Below are 12,865 nucleotides of genomic sequence, written 5' to 3'. Positions count from 1 at the left end.
TTTTGTAGCTTACCTACTGTATATAGTTCTGCAATGAATGTAGAGGTACTGCACCATTTCTTGTGATCAGAGACACACAAGAAAAAGTAGGTGGTAGAGATGTAAGCAACAGATCTAGAAGTCCTACAAAGAGAAAAGGAGGAAGAGTAGAGGTTCAGACTCACTTTCTGAGAAGGTCCTAACAGACAAGAGGCAAGAACTTAAGGACAGTAAAACCAGTAAGTCATGTGACTCCTCTAAGACAGAATTACTTGTCATCTTCTCGTTGTTGAGATTTTTTTTTTAATTCTTTTCCAAGGTTGAGTCATTTAAAATTTATTGAGTTCAAATACAGCTGAATGAGTTTACATATGTATACGTCTATACCATTACAATCAAAGCAAGATGATTTCACTAATAATACATAAATGATTTCCAGCATTCTATGAACAAAATTTTTCTGGGACCCCACTCTGGTCCCAGGTCTAGCAGGCATGAGCACAAAGCCATCTTTATAGACTTAAATGTGAACAACCTACATCCTGTCCTGTGTTGGGGGAGGGGAAAGAGCTGCTGCCTGACCGTGCTGGTAAAGTCAGTCTTTTCATACCTACTTCTGACTAAGATCTACATAAAGAATATTTAACAAAGGGTACCCAGCCTTTTGTCTGCAGGAAGTGCAATCCTCAGGAAGAGAGAAGTTCCATCCTGAAGTGCCTCCTCCTAGCATCAGTTTAGCCTCAGGTTAAACTGAAGCCCCTCCTAATGAAAAATTACATTTAAAAAAAAAAATTTATTTATGCATATAGAACTGGGGTATAGGTCAGAGGTGGGGGGGTGAGAGGATTCACCAGAGTGGGGAGCAGTACAGGCAGATTGACAAAATACGCTGTTTAGGAGAGCAGCGGGTGGGTCAGGAGAAGTCTGCCACACCATGTGGGTCAGCTCCCTGGTCAGGGATCAAACTTGTGCTGCAATGGCTTTGGAGAGCTTCATAATGTGGTGCTTTGACCTGTTGCGCCACCAGGCAAAGCCCCAAGAATTACATTCCTAATGTCAGTGACTCACCATTTCTACCTATAATAAACTAAATTCAGACTGGCATTTATTAGAACAGCTCTCACTGAGTAAAATCTGTCCTACTGCCTCCTGGAATCAAATCCTCACTTTAATTACCTAATGAAATTTGTCTAATGATCATTGAAAGTTTCAGTTAACAACTTCAAAGACCCTATCATATCCCTCCCTGTCAATACCCAACTCCAGAAGTATCCACTTCATAAGCCAATGGTAAGTTTAGTTTAGATGCTCTGAAACTGAACACAAAGAAGCATGTGTGCGTACGTGTATGTATTTTGTACGTGAATACACATACATCTTTGGAAGTTCTTTCGTTACACTAGAAAGTCTTTGTGACTGATGCTTGAAGATCTGTTCACTGAAGCAAAGGACTGCAGCTCTGACTTTGAGGTTCAGAATTATCTTTCTTATTTCAGGCAAGGGCCAACCAAGCCAGAAGTCTTATCGATTCAGTGGCCTGGAAAACGAACAAGTCGCCGAGTGCAGAGACACAATAGCTTCTCCCCCAACAGTCCTCAGTTCACCGTCAGCGGTCCAGGTAATGCAGTTATGTCTGCATCAAAACTGGGTTTGTGTTTTCACATTGGCTACAATATTAATGTAATGCTCCTTGTTTCAAACAAAATTTGTCTGAAATCAAAGTGGCTGAGAGTCCAAGGCTTTAAAACTGGAGGATGGGGCCTTCCCTGATGGTGCAGCAGGTTGAAGCACAGCACTAAGAAGCTAAAGCCACTTCAGCATGAGTCCCATCCCTGCCCAGGAGGTGACCACATGGCGCAGCAGACTTCCTCTGACCCGCCGCTGCTCCCCTCAGCAGTGTACTTCATCAGTCAGTCTGTTCTGCTCCCCACTCTGTCTTTAGTGAATCCTCTCACTGCTCCTGCACCTCTTGCCTGTACCCCAGTTAAAAAAAAAATACTGGACGATGATTCTCACCATCATTTTGTCTAAATATTAGTAGGTATACCAAGGCAACACAGAGGTGGTGGAGTGGGAAAATGACTCACCCCTAAAACGTGAAACACTTGAGACCATAGAAATCTCCATAATTTTCAAGCAGAAGAGGAACCCATTAGTCATTCCCCTGCTGTGTACCAGATCCTCACCTACTGAAGATACTCCAAACTCATCCTAGGAAAAGAACCCTTACTTCATTTCATGATAGTAAGAAAGTCATAGCTTCTAGTTTTCAAGTGTTATTTATTGGACTAAAGCCTTCATAGTAAATCTTAAGCTATTACATTTGTACTGTGTCATTTATAATAATTACATTATAGTCATGTTGAAATATACAAAGTCATGGTGTGAAACGTCAGGGTAATTTTTATAAAGCATCTATATATGCTTATATATATGTGCAAATGTGTGTGTGTATACACACACACACACACACACATATATATAAATAACTTGAGCATGTTTTAACACAAGTGAATCTTTTGATATCTAACATTTCAGAAAAATCAAAGTACTGACTATGCCTATAATTACAGAGTGTGCTTTAAAATTTTTAAGGATTTTTTTATTTTTTTTTTTGCTGTGAAACAAGCAATGTCAAAATATCAGTGATTGCAATAACAAATATTTGGGGTGTTTGTTTCATGAATTTATGGTTCACTGTGATGTATCTCTGGCTCCAGACTATTGGTTGGGATCTATTTTGCCCCTCAGGGAACCCTGCTGATGTCAGAAACACAAGCCACCAGGGCAAGACATAGAACATCTTTTTAAAAGATTTATTTATTTATGCATACAAGAACTGGGGTCCAGGCTAGAGATGTGGGGGGTAGGGAGGGTGAAAGGATTCACTAAAGACAGAGTACAGAGCAAAACAGACAGATCAACTGAAATACACTGCTGACTTGAGCAGTGGGTGAGACAGGAGGGATCTGCTGTGCCATGTGAGTCAGTTCCCTGGCCGGGGATTGAACTCTTGAACTCGTGCTGCAGTGGCTGGTGATAGCTTGATAGCTCTGTGTCTTTAACCCCTGTGCCACCAAGGAGGTCCCAAAGCTTGCAGCATTTAAAGCCTCTTTTATCATTGTGTGTATTCAAGAGTTTATTTAAAGACTGTCTTTGACCCTTTGTTTGGTTTTTCTATATTCCACATGTAAGTGACACCATCCAATATTGATCTTTCTCCTTGTGGATTAATTCACTTAGTAAAATCTCTTGAAAATTAACTATTGATCTTTGGCTTTCAGAGGAAAATGGGGAAGGAGGGGGGTAAAAACAGGGAGACTGCTGGGAGAAGACCACAATGAACAGTGATGGAAAACTCTGGGTGCTTTTGTGGAGGGAGGGCTGTGGTGACTAGAATTGAAGGGGGAGGGGACCCTGTACTGTCAAAACACTAGACAGAATGTAAAATGGGGCCTTGGAGATGGTGCAAGGGGTTAAAATGCAGCACTATGAAGCATTCCACAGCCAATGCAGCATGAGCTTGATCCCCATCAGGGAAATGACCCACATGGTGCAGCAGACCTCTTTTGTCTTGCTGGCTGCTCCCCTCAGGGTGTATTTCAATAGATTCACCTGTTTGGCTCCCCACTCTGTGGCTGGTGAGTCCTCTCACTCCCTCTGGGCAACTCTGACCTACGCCTCAGCTCTTGTATGCATATATAAATAAATATTTTTAAAATATAATGTAAAAATACTTCAGTAGCAGTAAAAAATAAATGACACAAAAGAAAAACGCTGTGTGCATTTCTCTATCCCCAAGAGTCCACAAGCCAACAGTCACAATGTCCTGCAATCCCTGTGGTCAGTGGCACTTCCCAGCACAGGCAGAGGTGTTCACAGCAAGATACGGAAGAATGGGAAACAATGATAATCAACCATGTGTGACTAGAAAATGACAGTATTGAGTCAAAGTACAGGTTGTTCTTTCACTTGACCCACTTAGAAAATTGTTATGCCCATTCTAAATGTTCTGCTAAATTAGGACGTTGACATGACAGCCACCTTAAATCTCTTTAAGAACAACCCAGAATGGAAATAAGTTAATGAATTTGTGACTTAAAATATAGAAATAAAGTTTGCTTTTACACTGATAAGAGTTTGCTTTTACACTTAGAGTATTTTCTAATTTTGCAGCCACTGCTTTGTGTTACTGCTAATTTTTGCATCATTTATTTGGTGGGCTTGGAGAGGTGCTTCCCCCAAGAAGGGAAGACAAGTTAATTCTTTGGTCACATATTATCCTGTTATAATTTAGGACTTGTCACCTTAATGTTCAAAGCTTCAGGCTTAAGTCTTAAATTCAGTCATCTCCTCCTGTCAAGAATTATTAAATAATTGGACTTGAGCAATGTCTGAGAAAGCATTTGAGCAAGTAGCAGTGAGCAAAAGGAAGGACATGGGGGTGTTAGTGCAGGAGCTCAGTCCACAGAGCTTCCCTTTGCCCACTGTATAATATTTGTCACGACAATGATAATAGAAATAGACTTTACACAATGTTTAGCCTGGTGCTAGATACAGCTCGAGGGGGTGTGTATACTTGTGCTGCACATGCTCTTGTATACAGCCATGTGTCCATGTACACACACATGCATACTTACAAGTATATATATATACTTAACATGGATACACACACACACACATACCTACTTTATCCTCATAAGGACTATGAATGTGTTCATATTATCCTCTTTTTAAAAATAAGAACTCACAAGGCCAGATGAGTCAGGTAATTTGACCAAGATCAGCATGCTCCAGTCTGCTCTCTTAACCATTATATCTGGACTATATTGGCCCTCGAAACTCAGCATAGTCCCTGGCGAAGGAGATACTGGCTACCTTTTTCTTCTTCTGTTTGGTTCTCACAGTTGACATCTTGTTGTGGTCAGGGTTATGCTTTCCCTGGCTCGGGCCACTGCCCCAGAAGTAAATTTACAATGATTGATGCTTTATTTTTTTTGAAAAGAAAAACCAACTGCCTCATGGGGTGGTAAATATGGCTCAGCAGAACCTGTTCTTTCATTACAAGACTATCAAAGGTTAGTACAAAAAACACTGCTAAACAGACTTGTGAAAATAAGCCCGCTGGGATACGTGGATCTATGGAAATTTTACTTTTCACATTCCTGTGAATATCTGTGTTTCTGTTTCCTTTAAATGTCTGACAAATTGGTGGCACTGCATTCTTCAGGGAAAAAGGAAAGTGTTGAGATGCCAAAGGCTTCCTGGCCTGCTTAACTTACACCCTCCTTGTTCTCTCTTCAAGGTTTGCTGGACGAAGACAACCAGTGGATGACTCAGATAAACAGACTCCAGAAATTAATTGACAAACTGGAAAAGAAGGTAATTCTTTTTCTTCTCTTTCAAACCTTCTAGAGGATTCTGACTCTTTGCACCTCATGGCCCCCAAAAGTAGTTGCCACATAGGGTATCAGTTCAAACACAGTGATGCTACATACACCAGACTGTTAGCTAATTGGATTTTTTTTGTTGTTGTTGTTAAAGAAAACACAGAAACTCACATTAATCCCCACCCCTAATTATATGCAGAATAGAACATGGTAGTGGTGTGCTTGAATGCTGCAGAAGATAGCTCTTAGGGATAACCTGCTCGAAGTCTTGGAAATGTTTCAAAGGGATTCAGGGAGATAGTTGTGTGAGTTTACATGCTCAACTTTTATAAATTAGCATATTAATTAATGATTTGAGGCATTAAAGTTACCTAGTCCATGACTACAGAATTAGGCTTCCAGGTTGGTGGGGGACACAGAATAGGTGGGAAGGTTCTCCATGGACTGAAAATATTAACAGTTGTTACCCCAATAAAAAATATTACAAAATTGTAAAATTAACAAAATTATTACCCAGTAGCATCCAAGTTAGGATATAATGAAGAATTCATCAGAACTATGTTTTATGTTTTCATGGTTTTTTTTTTTTTGGTATTTTATTATTTCAATTGATATTTCCCTTAAATGGAAGAGGCCCCTTCCATAAAAATGTATTTTCTGTGCATGTCAGACACCACAGAAAGAACATTCGTAGCTGGGATAGAGCTATAACCCAAGTTCTTTAAAACAAGCTACATTTAAAAAATTGACAGTTTTTTTTTGGGGGGGGAGAAATATGTGGCAATATGAAACCAGGCTCATAGTTAATGCTCAGTAAATACTTGATGGACTAAAATGTGCCAGAGGTGAATGGGGCAGAGGATAAAGTCTATAGCTGCTGACCCGGGGGACTGGTCACATTGAAATGGTATGATTAGGAAGAACTTTTTTTTAAACAATTTACCTATTTATGCATACAGCACTGGGGTACAGGCCAGAGGTGTGGGAGGTAAGAGGATTCACCAGAGACAGAGTGAGGAGCAGAACAGGTAGCTGGACTGAAATAACACTGCCGAGGGGAGCAGCAGGCGGGTCAGGAGAGGCCTGCTGTGCCTTGTGGGTCACCTCTGGGGCGGGTGTTGAGCTCATGCTGCAGTGGCTGCAACAGCCTCACAGTGTTATGCTTTAATCCGTTATGCCACCAGGGAGGGCCCTAGGAAGAAATTCTTAAGGTAGGAAGGCATAATAAATTAGGTCTTCAAAAGAATTACTGTTAGGAATTTTGGTCGTAAGAAACTAAAACCATCTGTTTAATCAGAAATGTTTTCTTTCTCAAAGCATGTGAGTACTCACAGAATCAAGACAGCCTAGAGATGAGAATTGAGCAAAGGGCAGGAGGCAAATAACTAGCAATCTAGGTAAGCAAGAAATATCCAACTGTCTCTTGGCTTCCCTCCACTGGAACATATGGATTCCAAACACTTCCACCTTGACATTCTGCTCAAGATTGAGTCCCAAGGGGAAGAATCTGGTTGATCTGGTTGTTAGTCACATATGGCCTTTTGTTTAGCAGGTGGGAGAGCAACTTGGGACTCTGCTAGAGGCCCAAAGTGCTAATACCGAGAGGTAAAGAAATAATTCACTGAAACAAAAGTGTGTTGGGTTACAGTTGGAAAAAATTTTGGTCAGCTGACATACTTATTTTGAAAAAAGTTATAGTGAACTGCTGGAGAGAGTGTTCAGGTAAGTGATAGAATAAGCTAGGATTAAATACACCAGCATGGTTAGTCTTTCATTTGGAGAACTGACAAATAAGATAGCCTGGATAAATGGACATATCACAGGCGGCGTTAACCAACAGGTAAGGAGTTTGGCCTGGTCTTGGAGACAATAGGAGGCATTTATTATTTTTCAACAGGTGACATAACTAAAATGAGTCTATAGAAAAAAATGTCAGCCAGAATACAAAATTAATTCAAACAAGAAAATTCAAGTCAGAGCTACCTGAGTCTTTTCAAATAGTGGCATTGAAGACCATACTGTAGACCTAAGCCCACCTGGATTAGGTGTATTAAGAGATGGACCTGGACTAGGTGACTGAAAATAAAATAGCAGATTTAATAGTTGAAGTTAATAAGGCCATCATATGGGCGTGGTGGACCAGGGGATCTCAAATATGGGTCTAAGAATTCAAATTTGAGCTTCAGAGACAGTGATAACTGTTAGCAAACAAGAGAGGCAAGTGAGAGGTCACTAGTGAAGTGGGATGAAGACATGAAGAGAGATCTTTTGCTGTGTTAATTTTAAAAAATGTAGGACACTGGTGAAATTCCCAGGCTGACACTGGTAGGTGAGAAATTGATGTAAGTTTTCAGAGCCATTCTCCACTGAAGCGTCCAGTCTTGAAGATGAGTAGAGTTGCTGAGGAGGAAATGCTGTGCAAAGAAAAAACCCAGAAGCAACCTCAGAGTTCCATGCCTCTGCCACCATGTTTGCCATTTAAATATGCACAGGCCACATACTGGGGCGGGGTGGGGGGGGGCAACCCATGCTCAGAGTGGGCTGCAAGTCAACTTTTCTTATTCCTGGTTTCATTAATTGATATGTGAGCTGAGCTGAGACTAAACAGATTAGTTGGAAGAAAAGAGGTTTTCAAATGGTGAAAAACATGGAAATCCAGGACCCCTATTAGGAAACCAAACCTTGTTTAAATATGAGGATACAGTTGGTTAGTAAGTTTGGGTTCACTTAAAGAATTCAAATGCTTCTTGTAAAAATAGTTTTAAGGCTGTTGGCAAGCCTGTCTCTATTTGGTGTCATACATTTATCTAGTTATTTTTAAAGGAATGGCTCAAATTTAGGTCATACCTTTTTTTCTACTTTAAATCAAAGTAGCATCATACCTCTTTCTTTCCTAGACTTTTTCTCCTTTCCTTGCCATGAAAGGATTTCATTTTGAACAGGGTGTCTGAGAGGCTTGCTGAAAGTGGAATGTGACTGTCTTCAGCAGGGAACTCCAGCTGAGTGGGGCTCAGCATGAACTGTATTAATGAATGGAGAAGCAGCACAAGTTCAGTTTCCTTCTACAACTTATTCTGTACTGTGTTGAATTGGGTTTTTAGAGAAATACCCAAATAGGAGCTAAGTGCAAGTCATTTCATTGCTATCTTGTCTCCTACAGTTGTTAGCATTAGATTTAATCCCACCATTGAAAAGAAGTGGACCTGCGGGGGAGTACATGTTATCTCTTCCCTCCACTCGGTATTAACCACTAGTCTTCACTGTAAACCAAGCACAACACCGTGCATGGGGGCAGTATTGAAATCTCTACATGTCTTCTAGCATTTTTCTTTCCATTTTAACCTCTGAAGATATTTTGAAAGTATTTTTCATATTTTGATGAATGTTCCTATAACCTTAAAACAAAGCCCTTTATTCTTAATGAAGTCCTAAAAGTATCATCAAAGTACATCCCATTTGAAGGGGTCTGGTTAAGGATATTGCTCTCATTCAACCTGACTTAAGTTACTTTTATCTTAGGTTAAAGATTAAGCTGAAAAAGCACAAATGAGTTAATGTTAGACAAGAGCAGTTTAGGAGATCACATTTTTTGGCAGTTTCTATATGTATTTTTGAAGATTGTTCACAATTTGCATGTATTACCTAAATTTAAGCTCTGATTAAGATTGACCATTACTCACCCATTTATACAATTGGCCTTTTTTTAGTATTTACCTTATGTCAAGTACTATGCTGTAATGGGAATACAGTAGGAATCAAAAGGAAGTCCCCATGTCTTTGGAAAGTTGGATAACAAACAAAGAAACCATAATACAAGGCCAATTAAGAAAGTGAAAAGTGCTATGAAGAAAAAGTGGAGCAATATGACAGACAAGGTGTTTGAAACTTAAGGTGGGTCACTGGGAAGGTCACTTTAAGGAGGTCTTTTCTGAATAAAGGTGTGAAAGACAGGACAGAGCTGGTGAGTTAATAATCTAGTGTTTGAGAATTTAAAGCAGAGAAAACAAAGGTGATCCTCAAAGCCATTAAGTGAGTAACCTAAATTTGTATCACAAGGAACAGAATGCTGAAGCAGTAGCTCTGCTATTAACAGGCTCATGTTATTTCTTAATCTACCGGAAGGAATTGTGCATAATATTCAGCAGAAATACCAGAATATTTGTTCTTAAAGTCCTCAAAGATTAAATTTTAGGTTTCATGGGACACTTTAGCAATGTCCATTGATCATAATAGAAAAAATTCCTGGTTCTTTTTGGTAGTTCTTAATTTTTAGCAAATATTAAGTGTTTTCATTTACTTTTAAATTTACTTTTGAAAATAAAGCCAAAGTAGCCTTAGAGTATATGATAGCAGTAGCACTAATGATTCTGAGCGCCCCCAAAAATGTCAATATAGAAAAATAAATCAGTCTACTAATTCTAACTTTATTTTTGAAGATGTATTTATTTATGCATACAGAGCTGGGGTACAGGCCAGAGGTGTGAGGGGTGAGAAGATTCATCAGAGATGGAGCGGAGGAGAACAGGCTGACTGACAAAGCACACTGCTGAGGGGAACAGTGGGCGGGTCTGGAGAGGTCTGCCTTGCCATGTCAGTCACCTCCAGGTGGGGTTGGAACTCACACTGAAGTGGCTTTAGCTTCTTAGTGCTGTGCTTTAACCCACTGTGCCACCAGGGAGGGCCCTAATTCTACCTTTTAATGTCTCCTGTTCCTGCTCTTTGGATGAAATTTCTCTCAGCTTCATTCTCTCCTATTGGCATGGGTCAAGTAAACTTAAAGCAGTAACAAATTAAAAACATCGGAAACCACTCCTTAGCAGCTGGCACAGTGGCTATACATATCTTTAAGCAGCTTAAGTTTAAAAATCAGTTGATATTTCAACTCCTTTTAGATAATGAGGTTCCTGTGGTTCAATATTAACCATAAAATAACTGCCAAACACATGATTCTTTTAATCTTAGTCCATTTCCTTCCTTTCTCAATCTTGAAGGATCTCAAGCTTGAACCACTGGAAGAAGAAGTTATTGAAGGGCATACTAAATCTGTAAGTACATTTTTTTTTAAGATAAAATTTGAAAACAGTTTCTTCAAAATTACTATTTCAGTGAAATTTTTAAAATGTAATAATGGATATTTCATTTTGTGTGATTAAGTGGTACTTTCTAAATTATAATTGTAGAAACCTATTCTCAAACACTATAATCTAGTGTTTGAGAATTTAAAGCAGAGAAAACAAAGGTGATCCTCAAAGCCATTAAGTGAGTAACCTAAATTTGTCATGAGCCCTATTCTGCAGATGAAGACAGTGAGGTCGAAAGGTGGAAATACCATAGCTGAATCCTGGCTCTACACCAGACCCCCAGGTGTCACCACACGGTACCATCCCAGCACTAGTGTTTGGTGTACAGCTGGGTCCTGGAGCAGGGGTCTTCTTCCTGGCAAGGTTGTACACTGAGAGATAACATATGAGATTTCCTACAGTAGACCTGAGCAGATGAGCTGGTCAGGCTATTTATTTAAGCACATAGCAGAAGTCCTGCACTCTGGCAGCTGTCATTTCTTGTTTTCTGGGACATGAGCCATTACATATTGGTGAGCCTATATCTTTAAGTCCATTTTTTTTTTCCTCTTCCTGAAGCAAAAAAGATATTCAACATTTATTGAGTATCTGTCATGTGGGAGATTGTTACATACACTGTTCCATTTAATCCTCCCAGAACTCTAATTTTAGAACCACTATGTCAATTTTATGTATCAGAAAGCTAAGATGAAAAATACCAAGTAATTAATTTAAGGTCATATAGCTGGCAAAAGTGAAGCTAATTCTTTTAAGTTTATAGTCTTAAATGAGGGGAAAAAAGGAGAGAGGATAAAATGATGGGGATAAATAAAGAACACTTAAACTTTGACAGTACTCTGGAGTTTCAGCGCCACATCAAATCTTCTGAAATGAATAGTATCTGAATAATATCAGCTAAAGGAATATTTGAGAATAGTCAATAGCAAAAGTAGAAGAATATTTGTTGGTTCCAAGAATAACTTGCTAATAACCAACTAAGTTCCAGGTCCAGAGATTGGGCAAATCAAGTGCTAAATGTTACAGGCTAGAAAACAGACTAGATGGAAATAAGGGCAATTAAGCAGGTTCTGAAATAAGAAAATGGTGAGAATTATTATAGGAAAGAATACATTTGCACAGCAACGTAACAACCTAATTTAGGAGGCCAGGAAACACTTTCAAAACAATGTAATACTTTGAAATGTATCTTTTAAAACACTGAATTCTTCCAGAACATTATATTAAAGAAAGATAAAAGTAGAACATATGTATAAAATAGCATACCACTTACTGGTCCATTGTACTGATGAAGTCATAAAAACACAGCCCAGAGAGAGAATTGTCCTTCATGGGACTCTGCAGTTTTCATGACCTGCTTCCTGCTCACATAAGACTTTATTCTTTTAAAGCCTCAACAATCAAAGTATTTTAAGACTAAAATCAATATTTTGTTGGCAATACAGTTCTTTCAAAAATGTCGTCACTTTTGATCAATATGCATATAATCAGTTTCATGTGCTAGTTAACCATACCTAGTTATTCCTTAAGTATCCCTTATTTCTTTACAAAACCATATGAAGATAGGGATTCTCTCTTGACCTATTATTGTATACCCAGAATGTAACTCCTAACAACTTACCTCTCTAAAGTACAATTATTGAGTACATAAAGTGCCTAAAGTAATTATTAATATAAGGTGAGAAACTCATTGGAAAAGAAGACAACAAACTGAGGGCTTCCTTCTAGAGCTTCCTCTATATAGCTGAGGTAGATTGTCCAGGTTAATTTTCAACATATTCTATATTGCCCTGACAATATTGGACGTATTCTGTATTTTTATGACTTAGTTGCTATGCACTTTTATGATTTATCTTCAGCCTTTACTCATTCGTTTTGCACTTTTTTTTATTCATTTGCAACCCCTGATGAATAAAGGCTTAATCTTTAGATCAAAATACTGTGAGAAGTCCATAAGCAGATGTTTAGGGACCATGATTGTTCAATAATAGTAATAGGAATTGTCAAAAAGGAATAGTTAGCATCCAACCCACTAAAATCCACTGTTAAATGTCATGAAGTTCCATCTAATGTCATGGTATTTTGATGGGAGTATATTGTAGATGATTAATACTCTAAGAACTCTTGGAACCTTGGGAACCTCTGGAAATGCACCACTCTTTTGAAATTTGGTTGTTGGTAGTGATTCTCACAGTATGTTTAATACTATGAACTATCAAGAAGCAGCTGGGGTTGTATAATACATAAAGTAGGACTTCTCTGGTGCCTAGACCCCCAAGTCCCAGAATATTTATATAAATGCAATTTTAAATTCACCAGTCATTCTAAATAAGAACCACTGCTTTTACAAGAAAAGCAAAGGTGAATACAAACAGCTGGAAATATATAAAACTGTAAAGTTTTTGTACAGCAAAAGAG

At 38.8% G+C, this 12,865-nt stretch overlaps 1 protein-coding gene across 1 annotated transcript in view; it reads left to right on the top strand.

Annotated features, from left to right (window-relative positions):
• NECAB1 (N-terminal EF-hand calcium binding protein 1) overlaps positions 1–12,865 on the top strand; it is a 120,805-nt gene that overhangs the window by 98,320 nt on the left and 9,620 nt on the right. The window contains exons 7-9 of the mRNA XM_004679741.2: positions 1,476–1,597; positions 5,285–5,361; positions 10,361–10,414. Coding sequence (XP_004679798.1) covers positions 1,476–1,597; positions 5,285–5,361; positions 10,361–10,414 — 253 coding nt within the window. The remainder of the gene's footprint in view (positions 1–1,475; positions 1,598–5,284; positions 5,362–10,360; positions 10,415–12,865) is intronic.

Source organism: Condylura cristata, unplaced genomic scaffold (genome assembly GCF_000260355.1).
Source record: "Condylura cristata isolate star-nosed mole 26May11 unplaced genomic scaffold, ConCri1.0 scaffold00009, whole genome shotgun sequence".
In the NCBI taxonomy this organism is placed as follows: Eukaryota; Metazoa; Chordata; class Mammalia; order Eulipotyphla; family Talpidae; genus Condylura; species Condylura cristata.
The sequence above is the reverse complement of the archived record's forward strand: the minus strand, read 5'-3'. Positions and strand labels throughout refer to the sequence as shown.